Raw genomic sequence first — 19,285 nt, forward strand, 5'->3', positions numbered from 1 at the left:
CTCTCAAAGGTGATTTCAGTTTTGGGAAAAGCCCAAAGTCACAGGGCGCCAAATCTGGCTTTTCGGGGGGCTGATTTGATGTTTCACCACAAAACTCTGCACGAGATGTGATGTGTGAGCAGCGCATTGTTCTGATGAAGCTGCTGATCACCAGCTGTCCATAGCTGCGGCCTCTGAATCATCTGAATACTTTCCACGGAGGAATGTTCAAGCTTAACACAAAATTTGATGCAGACTCAGCTCTACTCGCTCAGTCATTTTGAATGCATCAGCCACACAGTACACAATGCTCACTCAACGGTGTCTACCACCCCCGCTGACCAGTATGGTGAAGTCCTCATTGTCCACACATGCGAGTTCCGGTCCTCTCTCCTTGGCTGCCAGGTTACATCAATGTCGTGTGTACTGTTCTCATTGTATTAACTGTGGCTGGACTTTTCCCAGACAGACCTCGCATATTGCCAGGACTGAGCTTCAGGAACGTGCATGAATATCAAACCTCCTCAGTCTCAGATTCTTTTCTGGTTGAGACTAGGACCTTTTTTTGCTTCACACCAGTGCAGGGGCCCAACTTCTCTTGTTTTTAAGGGACGAACGAGTCTTTGAGGCAGCAGCACTGTCAGCTCCCTGGGGAGGTGACTGTCCTTCCCCAGGGCTAGAGCCTGCTGTCCAGCACAGGCTGCAGCTCAAGCAGGGGGAGGCTGCTGTCCTTCTGTTGCATCCCTGCACGAATGTTCTTCCTCCAGTGAGTTTATGTCCATCAAATGTTGGTTCTGTTGCTTAAAAAAAAAAAGACCTTTTAGTCCAGTTAGAAGTAGTGTGGGCGTTGTAAGAAGGATGGGACTTGTGAAACGTAGGGCACAGCTCGTGTCCTGCCTGATGCACAAGGTGGTGTGGGGCCCGTCACCACTGGAAGGCTGTGTGGACGCCTCTTACCCAGTTCTCACCACAGAGCTGGGACTGGTCTTTTTTAGAACTAATTTTTAATGCCAAAAAATCACTTTGGGGTGTACCTGCCTCTTATAACCTTTAATTTACTATTTTGGATAGGGGTTGTTCATTGTTTATTTCATTTGTTTATTGTTTATTTTGAACATACAGAAAAGTATTCAGAATAATAGAACAAATACATGTTTATGGCCCTCTAACTTTGTTATTTCTCAACATTATACCACAATTTTGCTTCAGATATTTATATTAAAAAAAATAAGTAACAGGCCCTGGCCAGGTTCTTATACACCAAGATGTACAAGATGTACACCAGGTTCAATCCCCGGTCAGGGCATATGCCTTGGTTGTGTGTCTGGTCCTCAGTCAGGAACTGTACAGGAGGCCGCTGATCAATATTCCTTTTTCTCCCCCACCTTCTCCTCTCTCTAAAATTGATAAACACATCCTCAGGTGAGCATTAAAAGAAATAACAGATTGAAGATATTTAACTTCCCAATCCATTTTCCTCCCTCCCCTCAAGAGGTACGCTATTCTGAATTACATGTGATTGCCATGCCTGTTACTTCTTTTACTACATTATGTTTCCTTATGACATTGAGCATTGTGTTCTGTATTTTCAAAGTTTACATAAATGGTTATCATCTTGCATTTATCTTTCTGTAACTTCTTTTCACTTACTATTATGTCATGGAAGTTTATCCATGTTGATTTATGTTATACTGTAGTTTGTTTATTTCAAGTTGTGTAATATTCCATTGAATGAGTGGACTATAATATATTTATGTATTTTCTTCTTAATGAACATTTTAGATTGCTTTTTATTTTTCACTGATCCTTACTATGACACAATGTAAATTCACAATTGCTTTGTATACTGTTCTGGAATTTCTCTGAGAGTAAAATTCTGAATCACAGGGCATGGGCATCTTTACCCTGGCTAGACAGTCCTGATTATCCCAAGTGTCAGTTTGCCTTCCCTCCTGTTGTTGGTACGAACCCCCTCAGGTAGCAGTCTCTCCAATGCTTTGTACTGTCAGCCTTTGCTAAAAACTTTATCTAATGTGTATGAAATGCTTTTGGCTCATTGGATTTCCTCTTCTAGAGTTACTTAGTCATGTCTTTGATTAGTTTTCTACTAGGTTTTTCTTTTTTTTTTTCTACTGTTTTTTAAGAGTTTCTCAAAATGGTGGATACTAGTTCTTTCACTGGTTCTTGCAGATATCTCCCCAACTGTGGTTTGTCTTTGCTTTATGGTATTTTCTTGTGTAGACATTTTCATTTTTTGACTCAGTGAGATTTATTGACCTTCCCTTTATGGTTTGCACATTTGGTGCCTTTGGATTTTGACTAGGAGAATATTGAGTTTGTAGGAAAAATCGACTTTGCTTTTTTAACCCTCACCTGAGGCTGTATTCATCGATTTCAGAGACAGAGGAGGGGGGTGGGGTAGGTAGAGAAACACTGATGTGAGAAAGAAACATTGATAAGCTGCCTCCCGTACTTGACCCAGCCAGGGATTGAACCCTCAGCTAGATATGTGCTTGATGGGGGATTGAACCCACAACCTTTTGGTGCATGAGATAATGCTCCAACCAACTGAGCCACTTGGCCAGGGCAAAAATCGATTTTGTAATAGTCTCTTCCGTCCATAAACATCACATCTTTCTATTTAGTCTATTTTAATGTCTTTAAGTGAAGTGTTATGCTTTTTTCCCCACAATGGTCCTACATATTTTTCCCTAGATTTATCACTAGATACCATATGCATATTGCTGCTATTATAAATGATGTTTATAAACTTACACTTTCTGAATGAGTGTTGACTGCATATAAGAAATAAAATTGATTTTTCTACATTGATCTTTAACCACCTTTCTGAGCTCTCCTGTATTGCTAATAGTTCACCTGTGGATTTTCTGTATTGAAATCACATAATCCTTGACTATTGACAATTTTCTTTCTTTGTTCTAACTCTTCTGCTGTGTGTGTGTATGTGTGTGTGTGTTTTATTTGTTGGTTAGGCTCTGTAACTTGATGTCGATACACACACTGAGAGCAGGCAACTGTGGCCTGTTCCCGAATTGAAAGGCAATGCTCTCAGTGCCTCACAATGAACATGGTGATTGCTTTACCCGATGAAAGGCATTGTTCTCTAGTCTGCTGTTCGTTTGCTTTGCAATCAGAACTGCTCAGAAAGTGCTCGGGCTCAGCACCAGCAGTCACCAGCCTCGCTGCCTCTTCCTTTGGCCCTTCTTTCTCCAAAATAACCGTAACAGTTTTTTCTTTAGAATATTTCTTCAAGCTTTTGCTTCATCTCAGCCTTTGCCTTTCGTCCCCTCTACCGTGACACTATCTCCTGGCCCCGAAGTCCCTGTGGGGTTTATTTTGGTCCCTGTACCTCCCACTTGGTGTGATGGAGTTTGGCCTCATCTCCATGGAATAACGTCTTAATTTCTTGTGGTGCACACATAGGCTGCTTTCCAGTCTTTGACGGGTGGCCCTTCCTCCCCAGGGTTAACATCCTTTATTACCTGTTTACAGGGATGAGGTTTTCCTGCAGGTTCTCTTCTTACTTGCAAAGTCTGTAGCCTGAGTTTGGTCCAGACTCCATATGCTTTTCCCCAGAGAAGTTACAGACAGGAGGAGTGTTAGTTTGAAAGCAGTCTTACTCTACTTCACTATATATTGGCTTTGGGTCACGCGCATATTTTCTTTCCCACTTATCTTTGCTAATATTCAGATGTCATTGTTTTCTTTAGGATTTATGTCCAGCCTTAGACTAGAGAGAGACTTCCAGGGCAAGGTTACTTAAGTAACTCTGATTAGTCCAATGGTGTGAGTCTTAAGCTACTTACTCCTATAGATATAGTGCTGAAGTGTGTGTCTGAGAGCCCAAGTACTAGCCCAGGTTGAGTAACCTGGGCCATAAAAGAACAGTGAGATGTGTAATCTAGGAGAGATTACATGAGTCTCCTTAGAAGACTGTTCAGAACTGGGCCACATCTACACGAAGAAGGGAGGGTGAGTTGGTGAGTCTAATTTCTACCTGCCTGTGGGGTGCTGTTTGTTTATGGCTCTGATCAGACCCAGTGCTGTCCAGAGGGAACCCAAGTGAGACCTGCCTCAGAGACGGTTCCAGCCCCTGCGGGGCCCAGGGGAAGAGTGGGAGGCCTGCCCCCAGCAAGAGCACAGCCGGTCTGCACTCGGGCGTGCTGGGAGGCTTAATTAGCCTTTATAACCCTAAGTTATTATGTTTTAAAGTAAACAAACCTTGTTACTAATTTGTTACTAAGTAGCCAGAGAGAAATGTTTCAAATCTGTACCTTGAAATAAGATATTTTTGTACTCAAGTGTTTAAATCTTTGGACAACTAGGAACAGATAATGCTATTCTCTTCCTTGTTAACTATCTTTTAGAAGGTTATTTATTTTTTTACCACTAAATGCTGTATTGTGTATTTCCTAAGGACATTTTCTTATATGACCACAGAATAATTCTCAAAATCAGGAATTCTAATCATGTCTTTTAACAGTTCTAAGAGCTCTTTTCTTCCCCCCCATCTCCTGTGTGTATTTATCCAACACGTTTTCCGTGCACTGCAGTGCGGGACACACAGCTTCGTGTAACAACACATGGCCCCGAGCTTAGGGAGTTTGTACTGTCAGCTTTTTAAAATAACAATTTATTGGGGTGACATTGGTTAATAAAATTTTACAGGTTTCGGTGTACTGTTCTACAGTACATCATCTGTATATTGTATTGTGTGTTCACCACCCCAAGTCAAGTCTCCTTCTGTCACCATGTACCCCACTTTACCCTCTTCGACCTCCCCCTACCCTGTTTCTCTCTGGTAATCACCATACCATTGTCTGTGTCCTTGAAGTTTTGTTGTTTTTCTAATCCCTCACCTTTTTTGCCCTGCCTCCCAGCCCCCTCCCCTCTGACAGCTGTCAGTCTATTCTATCCGTGAGACTCTTTGTATTTTGTTTGTTAGATTATTTTGTTCATTAGATTCCATATATAAGTGAAACGATATGGTACTTGTCTTTCTCTTATTGGCTTACTTCCCTTAGCATAATACCCTCCAGGTCCATCCATACTGTCACAAAAGATAAGATCTCCATCTTTTTTATGGCCAAGTAGTATTCCACTGTGTAACATACCACAGCTTTTTTATCTACTCATCTACTGATAGCACTTGGGCTGCTTCAAAATCTTGACAAATGTAAATAATGCTGCAGTGACTATGGGTGGTGGTGGTGCATATATTCTTTCAAATTAGTGTTTTGTGTTTCTTTGGCTATATTCCCAGAAGTGGAATTGTGGGGTCATAAGGCAGCTCCATTTTAAGTTCTTTTAGGAAACTCCATACTGCTTTCTAGGGCGGCTGCACCGATCTGCGTTCCCACCCACAGCGCATTGAGGGTTCCCCTTTCTCCACATCCTTGACAGCACTTGTTGTTTGTGGATTTGTTGATGGCAGCCATTCTGACAGGTATGAGGTGATATCTCATAGTGGTTTTAATTTGCATCTCTCTGATGATTAGTGACATTGAGTATCTTTTCATGTGTCTATTGTCTATTTGTATGTCCTCTTTGGAGAAGTGTATATTTACCATATTTTGCCATGTGTAATGCACACTGTTTTGCCCAAATTGCTGAGAGAAAACTAAGGGTGCACATTACACGTGGATATAATGATTACATGCATGGGTATAACAATGGGCATAATAATCCTGTGTATAATATGCACAAAACATGCGTGTACATTATACACAGCAAAATACGGTAGGTCCTTTGCCATTTTAAAATTCGATTACTAGTTTTTTTTGGTGTTGAGTCATATAACTTCTTTATAAATTTGGGATATTAACCCCTTATCAGGTGGATCATTGGTGAATATGTTCTCTCATTTAGTGGGTTGTCTTTTCATTTTGCTGATGGTTTCCTTTGCTGTGCAAAATCTATTTAGTTTGATGTAGTCCCAATCATCTTTTCCTTTGTCTCCCTTACCTGAGGAGATATATCGGAAAAAATATTGCTATGAGAAATGTCTGAGATTTTACTGTATATGTTTTCTTTTAGGATTTTTGTGGGTTTGAGTCTAAACATTTAAGTCTCTAATGAGTGAGTCTAAGCTATTTTGAGTTTATTCTTGTATGGAGTGTAAGGAGGTGGTCTAGACACGTTTACACTCCATACAAGTGTATGGAGTTTCTTTTTTTTTTGCACATATCTGTCCAATTTCCCCAACACCATTTATTGAATAGACTATCTTTAGCCCATTGTATGTTCTTGCCTCCTTTGTCAAATATTATTTCTGGGCTTTCTATTCTGTTCCATTGATCTGTATGTCTGTTCTTATCCCAGTACCATGCTGTTTCTGATTACTGTGGCCTTGTATTATAATATGATATCAGGTAGCATGATTCCTCCAACTTGGTTCTTTCTCAAGATTGCTGTGGCTATTTGGGGGTCTTTTGTGGTTCTATATACATTTTTGGAATATTTGTTCTAGTTCTGTGAAATATGCTATTGATATCTTGATAGGAATTGCTTTGAATGGATAGATTGCTTTGGGTAGTATGGACATTTTAATGATGTTAATTCTTCCTATCCATGAACATGGTATGTGCTTCCACTTATTTGTATCTTCTTCAATTTCTTTCCCCATTTCTCTGATCTGGCTGCCTTCCCTGTGTTCTGAAAGGCTGTGCCCACATGGAAGTGTATGTGTGTGGGGGGGTCAGAACCCCTCAGAGGCAGAGTGTAACAGACTGTCTGTGGCCCCCAGAATCATCTTTCCCCTGCCATCTTCCCTTTATTGCTTTTTTAAGAAAATCAATAACAGCAAAACTTGCCTCTTAAGCAGTTGCTGTGGTTCTAAACAGCTGACAGGAGAGTTCATTGGGTCACCTCTGTATAGGAACTTAGGGCTCGTGGAAGGGGAGGAGAGAGCAAAACCAAATTTGGTGGGACTTAAAAATTCATCACTTCCCAGCTTCTCTGTTATGGGCATCTGAAGGCCTGGGTATGATTTTAAAGTGTCCTCGGTGGTTACAGCATTTTGAGTAGGGGCTGGACCAGTGTCTGTTCTGTTCTAGTGGCACGAGTGGTTGTTAGATGTTTACTTGACGTTTGCTTCCAGCTGGAGCTTGGGGCTGAGGTTTGGAATGTGTCTGTTAACTAGGAGTGGATAGGAGGCTTGTCCTTGTTACTGCTCATGTCAAAGTGGTGGACATTTTCCCACCGCTGCACAATTTCTTCTCTAAAATGACAGGCATTCAGATTACCTAGAGGTACTTGCTACTTAAAAACTGGTCTCTAAAAGCCACTCCATAATCAGCCAGGCACACTGTAGGCAAAGCGCTCATCTCAAAGTAGTCTAGGACGAGCAGGGGTTGTGCTCATTACAAGCACTGGCTTCCTAACAGGCATTACTGACGCGTCAGCATACCAATGCTCAGAAAAAAACCTCCCTTTCAAAGCTCTTGATATCTAATTGATTTACTGCTTCCCTTCAAAGCCTAATGAACTAAGAGTGAGAGAGTTGTTCCTTCAGAGATTTGAGACAAATCCACTCTGTCACGCAGTGAACCAGTGAACGGTAGCTCAGCGTGAGTTCTGTTACTTTGTGTTTGTGGACCACCCCTTTTCCCCCCGCCCTTAGTGCCCTTCATGGGTGTTTCAGGGAGTATGATGTTAGTGCTCAAATTTAAATTTTATTGCTCAGTCATTTCACAGCTGTTACTTGCTTCAGTTGCTTTGAGAGGCTAAGTTCATGACCCGTTGGGGACATGCACACTCACGATCGCTGTGGCTTTAAACCAAGCCGTCTTAAACTTAAGTTCTTGTTTCCCAAAGCACTGAAGGAGCCAACTTCCTTCATTTTGCTTCTCTTTCTGTTCAGGAGAACATATTATAGAAGTTCTCTTTCAAATTGTGTCTGCACCTTAATAATATTTTGTGTTGACTAAGTAGAGACTTGTGTTTCATTTTTTGTATTGGGAAATGGGAGGAATATTAGGATGATCTCATTGTTGATGTGGTTGTCTGGAGCAGTTTGTCTTCTAAAAGATTGTTCCCTTCTGTTCCTCCCCCACATTTTATTATGAAAAATTTGAAATATACGAAAAAATTAAAAGAACTGGTCAGTGAGTCTTTATGTTAATGTTAACATTTTGCTATATTTTCTTTATCACAGAGCAATCCACCTAGCTTTTTAAAAAATGTTATTGATTGATTGATTAGAGAGAGACATTGGTTTGTTGCTCCATTTATTTATTGGTTGATTTCTGTATGTGATCAAACCCTCAACATTGGTGCATGAGGACAACACTCTAACCAACTGAGCTACAGTACAGCCCGGGCTGTCTAGCTTTCTCTTTACCCTGGTTTGGTTTTTTTTTCCCCTCAAGAAGAAATGATCTTTACAGCTAATAGTAAAGTGGGGAGGGAAACCGACAGGCATGCGCAGTGCTGCACATATTAAACATAACAGAGCAGGCTGACAAATGAGCGAGTGAATGTGAATGAATGAGCGAGTGGACAAAAGATCCATCTGAACAGAACGCGCTTCTAGCTCCAGCTAAATCTGTGCCCATAGGGGTTTACTGTTGGGCCAGGAGGTAACAAACCAGAGAGAGCAAACCACTTTGCCAGGTGGCCCATATGACGCCTTCAGCGAAGGTGCACATGGTCAGCATGGCTAATGGAGATCAGAAGAGGGACTGTGATCCCAGAAGTACAGGGCAGTTGTCAGAGGCTTTTAAAAGTGATGGAGCTGGAACTGTGCCAAGACGTGGAACAGGGGCTGAGAACAGAGATGGGCACAGGGCAGTTCCGAGCCATGGGGAGCCTGGGGCTTCCACATGCTTCAGAGGACGGCGGTGTGGTGAATAGCAAGCTGCCCACCAGAAGCCCTTCCTTTAGGTGATTGGAGAGTGGACCGTCTTTGAGCTCCGAGGCAGGACCCTCACCTGTACTGGGCAGGACCGCTCCTGTTTCCCAAGCACTCCCAGTTACTCCCACTCAAGGGCTTGGCCCCTGCTGCCACTCTGCTTGGAACATCCTCCTTCTGGCCTCTGTTCAGTGATAACTTCCCTGTCCTCCCCCATATAAAATAGCAGCTTCTGCTGGTACACACCATCCTCCAGCACTCTCCAGCATGCTTTGTTCTGCTTTGTGCTGTGTCCCTAAAGCCTAGCATAGTGCCTGTGCTTATACAGCCGTGTGTGTGCATATGTCTAGGTATATACCGATAGAGCCCGTGTTCAGGGAACAGTTCATGCATGAAGGAATGAAAAATTGGGAATTCTGAGGTCAGCAGAGAGTCATAGCTCAGGGCTAGTGGCCTTGTGGGGGAAGGATGAAAGCTGGGTTTGGGTAGCTTGCTCTATTTAGGCTCCAAGGAATTCACCCACGACATTTTCTCTTTGAAGTACTCATGTCCCTCAGTGAAGCCCTTGCTGAATCTGATGCTTCTTGTCCCCTTCCCAGGACCCCGGTAGTGGACCATGAGTCGGTAATGCCCACTGAGGACCTCTGGGAGCCATGTCAGACGAATCCGCCTCAGGGAGCGATCCAGACCTGGACCCGGACGTGGAGCTGGAGGATGCGGAAGAGGAGGAGGAGGAGGAGGAGGTGGCAGTGGAGGAGCCCAGCAGGGATGATGAGGAGGACCTGCTGGATGGTGAGTGGCTCTAGTGGGTGACAGAGGCTGCCTTGTCTTTAAGGCAGCCATTTACCTTCTAATGTTGGCTGGCTGAGCGCGGTGCTTCCAGTTGGGTTCCTTAGGTCTCCATTGTGAGAGGACGGGTTGGAAACACAGTAACACTGAGCTTATGTGCTCCTTCTCAGGAAATGGGTGGTTCCGTATAAGCCTCACTTCAGTGCTGGGAGGACCTTCAGCGTTTATTTAGCTCTTTGATAGACGTGCAGACACAAGCCCCAAGGTCAGAGAGCGGGGCCTGCTGCCCAAGTCATGGAGGATGGAGGAGCCAGTGGCAAAGTGCCTGCGACCACACTTGGTGGTCCAGGGCCAAGGGCCCATGAGGTGGTCACAGGTAGGCCTAGGGGTGACAGAGACTGGTCTGTGCGTTTCCTAAAATTACACTCCCAGTTCTCCTCGTGCGGACAGGAGGGGGTTCCCCGGGGGGAGAGTCTCTGATGGGTCCACAGCTGCACAGGGCTCAGCGCGGCCCCTGCGCCAGGCCCGTTCGGTGCTCCTCCTGGAAAAGAACTGCACCCCTGTAGCTGGTAGCCCCTCGGCTCTCCTGTTCCGTTTGCTCAGCTCACCCCTTCCTTTGCCCCAAGTTGCTGAGGTGACATTGGACTTTTTCTTTTCATCTTCAGTCTCATGCGAGGTAATCTGGCCTGACACAGGACTTCTCAGTTCTTGCCTTTCATTGCATGGCATCTAATTGCTTGTAAGCTTCCTATCGACGGAGCAATAACATTTTTGGTTTGTTCTAGCAGACCACCCTAGTGGAGTGGCACATTGCACCAGATCATCGCTGCGTGGATCTGAAGGAGCCCAGGAGTCTGCCATTCCCCAGATTCTAGGAGGATGAACATCGGTCCTCTGTCTTCACCCATGCGCCTGTTTTCAGTTCTTTCTCTTAGCGGCTGCCATGTGGTTCAGGGTCAGCCTTCCTTCAGTTAGACCGTCCAGAAGTCTCTCCCCACTTCCGCTTCATCTCTGGCAGGCAAATTACCATATCACTGATCTTTTTTTTCCTGGCAGCATCTTTTGCTGTTCACTGCTAGCTTATTCCATTAGAGTTTCCCCTCAGTTGCTGCTGTACTTCCTTCCTGTAAAGTAGAGTGAGTAGAAATAAGGGGAGGTAGTGATGGGAGGGGCACGGTAGACTGTCTTGCTTGGCTCTCGTGGTCCCTGAGATGGTGTTAGAGGCCCTGGGTATCTGCATCCCTTTTTATCACTTGTTGCTTTGTCTCATTTGGGTTCTGGGAGTTATATTTTCAGATATCCCTAGAACTCTTGTCGGGTTTAGATTGGATTTTAGGCGCTGCTGGTGAGTATAGTGAAATATATTCTATCCAGAAATCCAGCCATGTAATATGAAAAATAGAGACATTTATTGAAGAAGGTAACACTGTGCATAGGACGATGGTGCCTCAGTCCCCTTCAAAGTAGGCCCCCTGGGACCTCACACAGTTCTCCCAGTCGCTATCAGGTGCCCTGTCGTATTTTCCTGAATCTCATTGATGGTCTGAAGTCTCTTCCCTCTCAAAGGTGATTTTAGTTTTGGAAAAAGCCAGAAGTCACAGGGCGCCAAATCTGGGCTGTTTGTAGGGCTGAGTCACCTGGGTGATTTGATGTTTCGCCAGAAACTCTGCACGAGATGTGATGCATGAGCAGATGCGTTTTTGTGATGAAGCTGCCAATCTCTGGTTGCTTGTAGCTGCGGCCTTCTGAATCATCCAAATAGTTTCCTCGGAGGAATGTTTAGGCTTAATGTAAAACTTGATGCAGATTCATTGCTCTACTGAGTCATTTGGAATGTGACAGCCACACAGACACATTCACTCAGTGGTGTTTACCACCCCCACTGACTAGTACAGTGAAGTCATCATTGTTCACGCATGTGCATTCCAGTCCACACTCCTGGGCTGCCAGGTGACATCAGTGTCACGCAAATGGTTCTCGTTATATTAACAATGGCTGGACTTTTTCTGGACAGATTATATATATATCTTGTCTTCTTCCCCCTTGGTTTCTTGGAATCCTTTTCTCTTTGTCAGGTTCTTAATTTTTTTTTAATTATATGCTTCTGGAGACTTTACCATTTATTTAGAAGTGGTGAGGGTTTAATTGTGATTTGTCTTAGAATAGTGCAGCTATGTCATTGGAATGTTTTAAAAAGAATATTTGTACAATTCTCGGGAAATTTTTTTTTTTTTTAATTTCAAATGATGTCTTTTCATTGCTTATGAGGTGTGGAGTGATAAAAGTTGTTCCATAGGTACTGTCTTCTTCCTAGCCCTGCTAAGGTGTTTAACTTCTTGGGATTTGATTCAAGGACCATTTTAATGTTTCACTATAGTGTTAGAGCTATGCACTGACCACTGCCCCTCCCCCCCCAATATAAGTGGTATTTCTGTTACTCATGGCTCAGTTTTAGCTCTTGCAGCATTTCTGGTCCTCTCATTGTGAACACTGTGCAGCTTTGCTGGGGCATCTGAGACGGCATGCCTGGTTCTTCAGTCTGGCCCTTGGCCACTGGTCATCCCACAGTCCTCACAGCCAGCTTCTCTCTCTCTCCCTCCCTCCCCTCACCTCTCCCACTTTCTCTCTTTCTCCCTCCCTCTTTCCCTCCCTTCCTTCCCTTAGAGTACATTTTCTAAAGTGAAACAGGAAGGGCCTAGGATAAAAGAAGCAACAGGAGAGCGGCTCACTAGCCAGCTACTCTTACATGAGGAATAGCTGTGAATAGTCTGGTCTTGCTGTGTTGTGAAGTGGCCCTTTTGTCTCCTGTGAGCAGTGGTTCGGAACCTAGCATGCTCCTGCCTCCCGCGGGACAGTTTACAGCATCTGGAGACATTTTTGGTTGTCAGGACCCCTAGGGGGTGGGGGGTATGCTCCTGACACCTTGTGGGTAGAGACCAGGGACGCTGCTAAACATGCCACAGTGCATGGACAGCCCCTCCTACACACAGTTATCCAAGCCAGCATGTCAGTAGCGCTGAGCTTGAGAAGCCCTTTCCAAAAGGAAACTGTTACCTCAAGGCCTTTTATTTGAAGTTTCCTCTAGTGGATAACAATAGCTCACTGTCATATTGCTTAGTCAGAGTTTACAGAAACATCGGAACAATCTTATTAACCTTTTCAGAGAACTGTCCTTTGGCTTTGGTGATCCCCTCTATTTTGTTTGTTCTCTTTTAATATCTACTTTACTGCCCTGGCTGGTCTGGTTCAGTGGACTGAGTGCCAGCCTGCAAACCAAAAGGTCCGGTTTATTTCCCAGTCAGTTTCTCTCCCTCTCTTTCTCCCTCCCTTCCCCTCTCTCTAAAAATGAAGAAATAAAATCTTTAAAAAAATAATATCTATTTTACCATATTCCTCTTTCTACTTCTTTGGGTTTATTTTGTATTACCATCAAACTTAAGAACGTGCTTATCAGCTCATTAGGCTTCCTCCCCCCAATATAAGCATCTAAAACTATAAATTGCCCTCTAAATACCAGCTCTGTTCACAAGCATTTTTGAAACACTTTCTCCCACTTGATTATCTTTATAGGACTTGGTGACTTACTAGATACATGGGGCAGGTTGAAGACAGAGTAGGTGAAGCCTTAGAGGGTGAGGAAACCTTTACCAAGGTGGGAAGGATAGGATAGGAAGTGGATGAGGGAGGTAAAGGTATTTCTAGCTTTGCTACTTTAGATTGGGGTGTTGTCTCCCCTTGACCTTTGAGTGTTGACTGGTGGGACATCAGTCTGAGAACTGGCTGTGACAGAATAGGGAGGCTTTGGCTATTGGGAACAGCACCGTGACTTTGACTTTTAAAAAAGTGGGATTAAGACAGCGTTTTATTTTTGTAACAGGTTAGGGGAACCATGGCATGCTGTGAAAAATTTTTACTTTGGTTTTTCATTCCCTTGGGTTTTTGTTTTTATTTTTATTCCTCTTGACATCTGTGCTGGGGTTTCTCTATTCTTTTGAAGTGGGCAGAGTTGGGTATCAGAACCTTTGGGATCTGTCATTAGAGGTAGGGGTTCAAAACGTGGTGCCTCTGGAGTTGGCTTTCCTCAGGCCTGGTGTTTCTGACTCGGTATTTTCTGCTAGCTCAGCTTCAGATCCAGTCTTTCTGGGCACTCAGGACCCTCACTGAAAGGGGCAAGAAGCCCTGGTTTAAGTTAGGCGACCAGATCTGGACACAGACTGGCTTGATGGGCACAAGTTTTTAGAACATACAGGCCTTCTCTTTTCATTTCATTCTTGTCTATTTTGTATGGCATATCAGGAGATGAGGACCCTGGAACCACAGGTAGTTATGTGGCATGCTTAGTCCCCTCTGTAACCTGCTTCACAACCATTTTATTGACAGAAAGCCTCCTCAGTGTCAACTTTGACCTCAGGTTGATCCCCTCCACCTTGGCCTGCTAGGTAAAGAAAGCTGGTCTCTTTCTGAACCCCTGGGTCTCTGACTCTCCTGCAGGGAGTTTGCTTTTTGCTTTTTCTCTGATCCACTCTACTTGTCCTCTTTGCTTGCAATATGAAGAATCAGGAGTAAAATGTGCTAGGCAGAGGGCCAGGGCAAAGGCCCTGGGGTGGAAACAAATTTGCTTGTTTAAGAATCAGAAAGGCAGAGGCCATGACAGCTGGCTCAGGGGGAGCAAAGGGCAGAGTCCTCTGGGTGAGGTAGGCGGGGCTAAGTGTGCCTATACCGGGGGACCTGGGCTTCAGGGCTTGGATCCTAATAGGCGCTGTTCCAGACTCGCACTGTAAGCGCTTAACTGCTTTTCCAGAACAGCCTTGTTAGAAATCAAGTCGTGCCAGTTTTGATACCAGTGTCTATCCTTCCTTTCTGTGTACCAGGCTTAGAGGCACAGAGTACAGAGATCTGCTGGGGACAGACGTCTCTTTTGTTTGTCAGCATCAGAAAAGCATGTCGTATATTGATTCAGTTACTCAGAGTGACTTTATAGGAACTTTAACACTCCTTTCAATCACCCGTGGAGTGGGAGCTTCTGATTGTGGGTTTGACTTGCGTTTCCCTGATTGTGTAAGATGTTGAGACTTTTCCATATGCTTTGATGGCCACTGGCGCTTTTGCGATGTGCCCGAATACATTTTTTACTTGCTTATGCTCTTCCACCCATTTCTTATTGACTCATAGTAGTTCTTTACATCCGAATGGGTCTTTTGTTAGATATAGACACACGTATGTCTTTTCCTTCTATTATTGTTTGAAATTTCACCCGCTTAATTGTGGGTTTGTTTTTTTTTTTTTGCTATTTTATGTCTTGTTTTAAATTTTACTTTTGATAGATTTTAGTGAAGTCAAATTTATCATTTTTCCCTATATGTTTAGTGCTTTTTATGTCTCCCCCAAAGGCTTGAAGCTATTCTGTTATCTTCTAGAAACTTTAATGTTTTATCTTCACTTAGGTCTATGATCCATCTGGAATTAATTTATTTAATTGACTTTAGAGAAAGATAGGAAGGGGGAAGAGCAGGGGAGAGAAAGAGAGAAATGTCAGTTTGTTGTGCACTTCTCTTGGTTGTTCACCCATCGGTTGCTTCTTGTGTGTGCCCTGACCTGAGACGGAACCCACAACCCTGGTGTATCAGGGTGATGCTCTAACCAGCTGAGCTGCCCAGCCGGGGCTGGGATTGATTTGTGTGCGGTGTAAGATAGGGGTCAAGTTTCACCCCCCTTCCCCCAATGATTTTCTAATTGGTCCAGCACTCTGCGTTTCATTTTTGCTGTACTCTTTGTTGTAAACCAAAACAGAGTGCTTGGTCCCTGAAATCTATCTTTTTCCCACCGAACTTCCTGGCAAATGGGGGCAAAGAAGCGAGGGACTGTGCAGTGGGGGGGCTGTAAGCATGAGCCCTGGGGCCAGATCAGCCACCTGGTTGACAGGTTCAAATCCCTTGTTCACTGCTTGTAGCTTTGTGAGGCAGGTTTCCTCATCTACAAACTGAGAGTAATTATAGTGTCACCAACCTTTGTATTACCAGTAACTCTAACTGAAGGGTAACCAGCAGTGCTGGTGGACCAGGCCCAGTGCTTCTGGGAGCCGGATTCATGATGGAAGCCACTGCCCGACAGCCCAGGCCGCGGCTGGCAGTGAGCGGCTCCCCACAGGCCCGGTGCTGCCGCTGCAGCTGTTCACCAGTCCTAGCACCTGCGCTGACCTCGGAGCTACCCAGCAAGCCTCCTGAAGGGAAGGTTCTTAAGTTTTTTCTGAATCATCTTTTGAAATCTTCAAGTGGTCTTTGGTCCAATTTAGAGTATAGAAGCCAGGTGTGCCAAGTTTGAAGGAAGTTCCCCAAAGAGCATTCCAGGAGGGACAGCAGCAGCAGCAGCAGTGAACTTTCTCTCTGCAGCTGCATTGACAGGCACCGGAGCTTTTCACTGTGAGCGCGAGCCAGCAGCGAAATACAAAGGGAAAAAGCGATAAGAGGCCTTCCGGAGGCTGACCTTTCAGCAGAGACCTAAAAGAGGGTGTGAGTTAGAATCAAGTTATTAGAACCTGACGCAGCAACTGTTAGATGAAGAGATGGGGAAAGAGAGACACAGCCCCCGTGGAGGCCGGAGACCCCCTAAGAGCCCTGGGCTTTTGAGGCTAGAGATGCAGGGCAGAGGGTGTGTGGGTGGAGGGGGCTGGAGGGAGGCCCTGGGTGTGAGTAGAGATGGCTGGAGGCCAGCAGTCAGAAAAGGCCTTAAGCATGTCAGATCTTATCTTAAGGGCAGAAGGGACGGTTTTAAAGTGTTTTTGAAAGATCCTGGGTGGGTGGAGACGTGATGTTAGAGCCAAAGAGCTCACTCTTTCTGCAGCGTGGACTGGGGGGCAGCAAGAAGGAGGCGGGGGGGGGGGGACATGGTGGCTGGTACTGGAATCCGGACCTGGTAACACAGTGGTTTGGAGGGAGGTAGAGTGGGGCGTTTGGGTACCTCCTTCAGCCACAGAACTTGTGACTGAACCTGAGGACAGGGAGAAGGTGAGGAGGAGGGAGGGTTTTCCTTGGCAGTGACCTAGTGCAGCAGGCATCTGGAGAACAGAGACCCTGAAGCACACTGTCCTGGGAGAGCTGCTGCTGGCTGCCCTTCTAGCTTGGAGACCGTAGTGCCGTTACCACGGGTCTGCCTCAGGCCGTGGTGCATGGGTTCGTGACTTCAGGCAGGGAAAATTTCACGTGTTTATTAAAGCTGGAGACAGTGAAACAGAGAAGGGTTTAGGGCAGAAGAAGCAGCAGGAGAGCAACGAGGCAGGGCCACTTTGGCTCTAGACAGGCGTGTGGAACAAGTGAGCCAAGGTGGGGCTGCTGTCAGCTGGCTGGACAGTCAGAGGAAGGGGCCTTGGGGATGGGTTCAGGGGGTTCACCTGGGGTGAGCTGGGGCTGCCCGCTGCTTCTCTGGCTGCAAGTCTCATGGGGTCCCTTAGAGTTTAGGAGATGCATGCCTGTGGAGGAAGTGAGGGAGAAGGGAAGGTGCCGACAGGCTCCTGGGAGGGAGAGCCCACATCAACCCTTCATCTTGAGGGGTTTACTTATTTATTATTTTCTATTTTTTTCATCTTGAAGGTTTTAAGGCTGTGAGTTTAGGGCACTTCTTTGGGGAAGATCTCAATAGCATATTCATCAGTTTTATGCTGGTGCACCACAGTGAGATCTGTTCCTTTAGATTTATCCATCCTTGGGTGTGGTTGGCACAAATGGCACTGACTGTGTTTTTGCTACCTATCTCTCCTCTGGTTGGGGAGAAGTGTAAACCTTTACTCTTTTATTGCTGTTTTTGTTCCACTTATTTACACATTCATTGGTTGGTTCTTGTGTGTGCTCTGACCCCAGAGATCAAACTCCCAACCTTGGCGCATGGGGACAGTGCTCTGACCAACTGAGCAAGCTGGTCCCATCTAAACCATTTACTCTTAAGTGTCCTTGGTTGGGGAAGACAGGATCTTGCAATTTACCACATTTTTCAGACCATAAGATACACCTAGGTTTTAGAGGAGGAAAATAGGGGGAAATTTTTGAAGCAAAAAGTGTGGTAAAATATTTAATAACATAAAGAACATAATATTTCACCAGTGTAAAAGTAAACAGAACTCAACAGCAGCATTAACAACTATTATTCCTCCCAAATGAAGGAGGTGCTTCTTGTAGTCTGAAAAACATAGGACTAAGATGGTGGTAAATGGTTTGGCTGTTTAACTGTCTCAGTTTTCCTGTTTCACTCGTCCTCAGTGCTGTCGATGTGAGAAAAACCTACTGAGTTTATTTGAGCCAAATTGATGACATGCCTGGGAGCAAGATCTCCAGTGCTCCAGGGAATGACAGTTTTGCAGTTTCTTTTATGGATTTGGAATTAAGGAGGGAACATGAGCTTACATGGAGGTGGGAGAAAGCAAGGCAGGGAACTCTCTAAGATTGGAATGCAGATAGTAACAGAGGTGTGTTGACCTCCCTGCCGGGAAGTGCGGGTAGACAGGGCTTGCTTAAGGCAGCGATAAATCTTCCAGATAAACCTTCCCCAGGCCTGGGGCCTGACCAGTGAGGAACTTAGGATCAGATCACCCTGTGAGGTTCCAGGTTTACTGCAGCGCCCCTCTCCTCCACATTACTTTTGTTCCAGCCACTCTTCTCCTTGTTCCTTTCTTTTTACTCATCAGGAGGCAAAGCTGCAGTGAGCCCAGATAAGTGCTTATTTCCTTTCAATTTTCTCTGGCCCCAACCAGGAGGCTTGCTGCCTTATTTTGAACACGGGCTGCCAGAGAGGGCTTACCTGCCTTTCGTGACCAGAGTTTACAGCTCCGGCTTTTTGCCTTCGGAGTTGACGTTTAAGGGTCTGGTGAGACAGTCCCGCAGGTCTGTGGCATTCAGAAGTTTACCGTTTGCCAAGGTGTGACTTCAGATGATGCTCTCTCTTTAAAAATTGTTTTTCAGTCATAGGTGACAGGGGAAATGGTGCTCTCTTCAGACTGGAGCGGGAACTGCTCACTGGGCCCTGCCTCCACAGCTTCTGCTCCTCAGTTTATCCTGATCTCTGCATTCAGATCAGAGATTCCTGACTGGCCCAGTGGCTGTATGTTCGTGCATTTGGGGAAGAAAGAAAGTACGCACTGCAGCATTCTCTCATTTCCCAGGGTGGTGTCTGCTACTAAGCCTGATGCTGTGCTTGCGAAGCCAGTCTTTGTTCACAGCCCTTTTCAACTACTGAATCCGTATGGGAATTTTCATGGTGTTACTTTTTTTGTGGTTTGTAGCGTCAGTGCTACACAGCATTTGTCACTAGAATGGAAAAGTCAACTGAGCTCTGTTGATCTCCCCTCCCCCGAGGTTACTAGCAAGCCTTGTTGGTCTAGAACCAGTTTACTGTCTTTTACTCTCAGGTGGACAGACACAACAGTTACAGATTTGGAGGATTATCACCTTAGTGTGTGTGCCCAAGTCCCCTCTCAAATGAAAGTAGAATGAGTGGTTTGTGTTTCTCTTTGCCCTCCTGTTTTCCTTTTGTGTATTGTGGATACTCTAGTGGAGTTTGCATATTATGGAAACTTTGTGCAGGATTCTTGCCTCTGCCACCATTTAAAATGGATTTCCAGGAGGGAGAATAGGGGTAACTTGAACAGCAGTGTGGGGC

At 45.1% G+C, this 19,285-nt stretch overlaps 1 protein-coding gene across 4 annotated transcripts in view; it reads left to right on the forward strand.

Annotated features, from left to right (window-relative positions):
* RAD54L2 (RAD54 like 2) overlaps window positions 1-19,285 on the forward strand; it is a 78,712-nt gene that overhangs the window by 17,996 nt on the left and 41,431 nt on the right. For all 4 annotated transcript variants that reach the window (XM_037128651.2, XM_037128650.2, XM_037128652.2 and 1 more), the window contains one exon: window positions 9,451-9,643. In XM_037128651.2, the coding sequence (XP_036984546.2) occupies window positions 9,505-9,643 (139 nt within the window). In that variant the 5' untranslated portion in view covers window positions 9,451-9,504. The remainder of the gene's footprint in view (window positions 1-9,450; window positions 9,644-19,285) is intronic.

Source organism: Artibeus jamaicensis, unplaced genomic scaffold (assembly GCF_021234435.1).
Source record: "Artibeus jamaicensis isolate MK-2021 breed Jamaican fruit bat unplaced genomic scaffold, CSHL_Jam_final contig_519, whole genome shotgun sequence".
Lineage (NCBI taxonomy): Eukaryota > Metazoa > Chordata > Mammalia > Chiroptera > Phyllostomidae > Artibeus > Artibeus jamaicensis.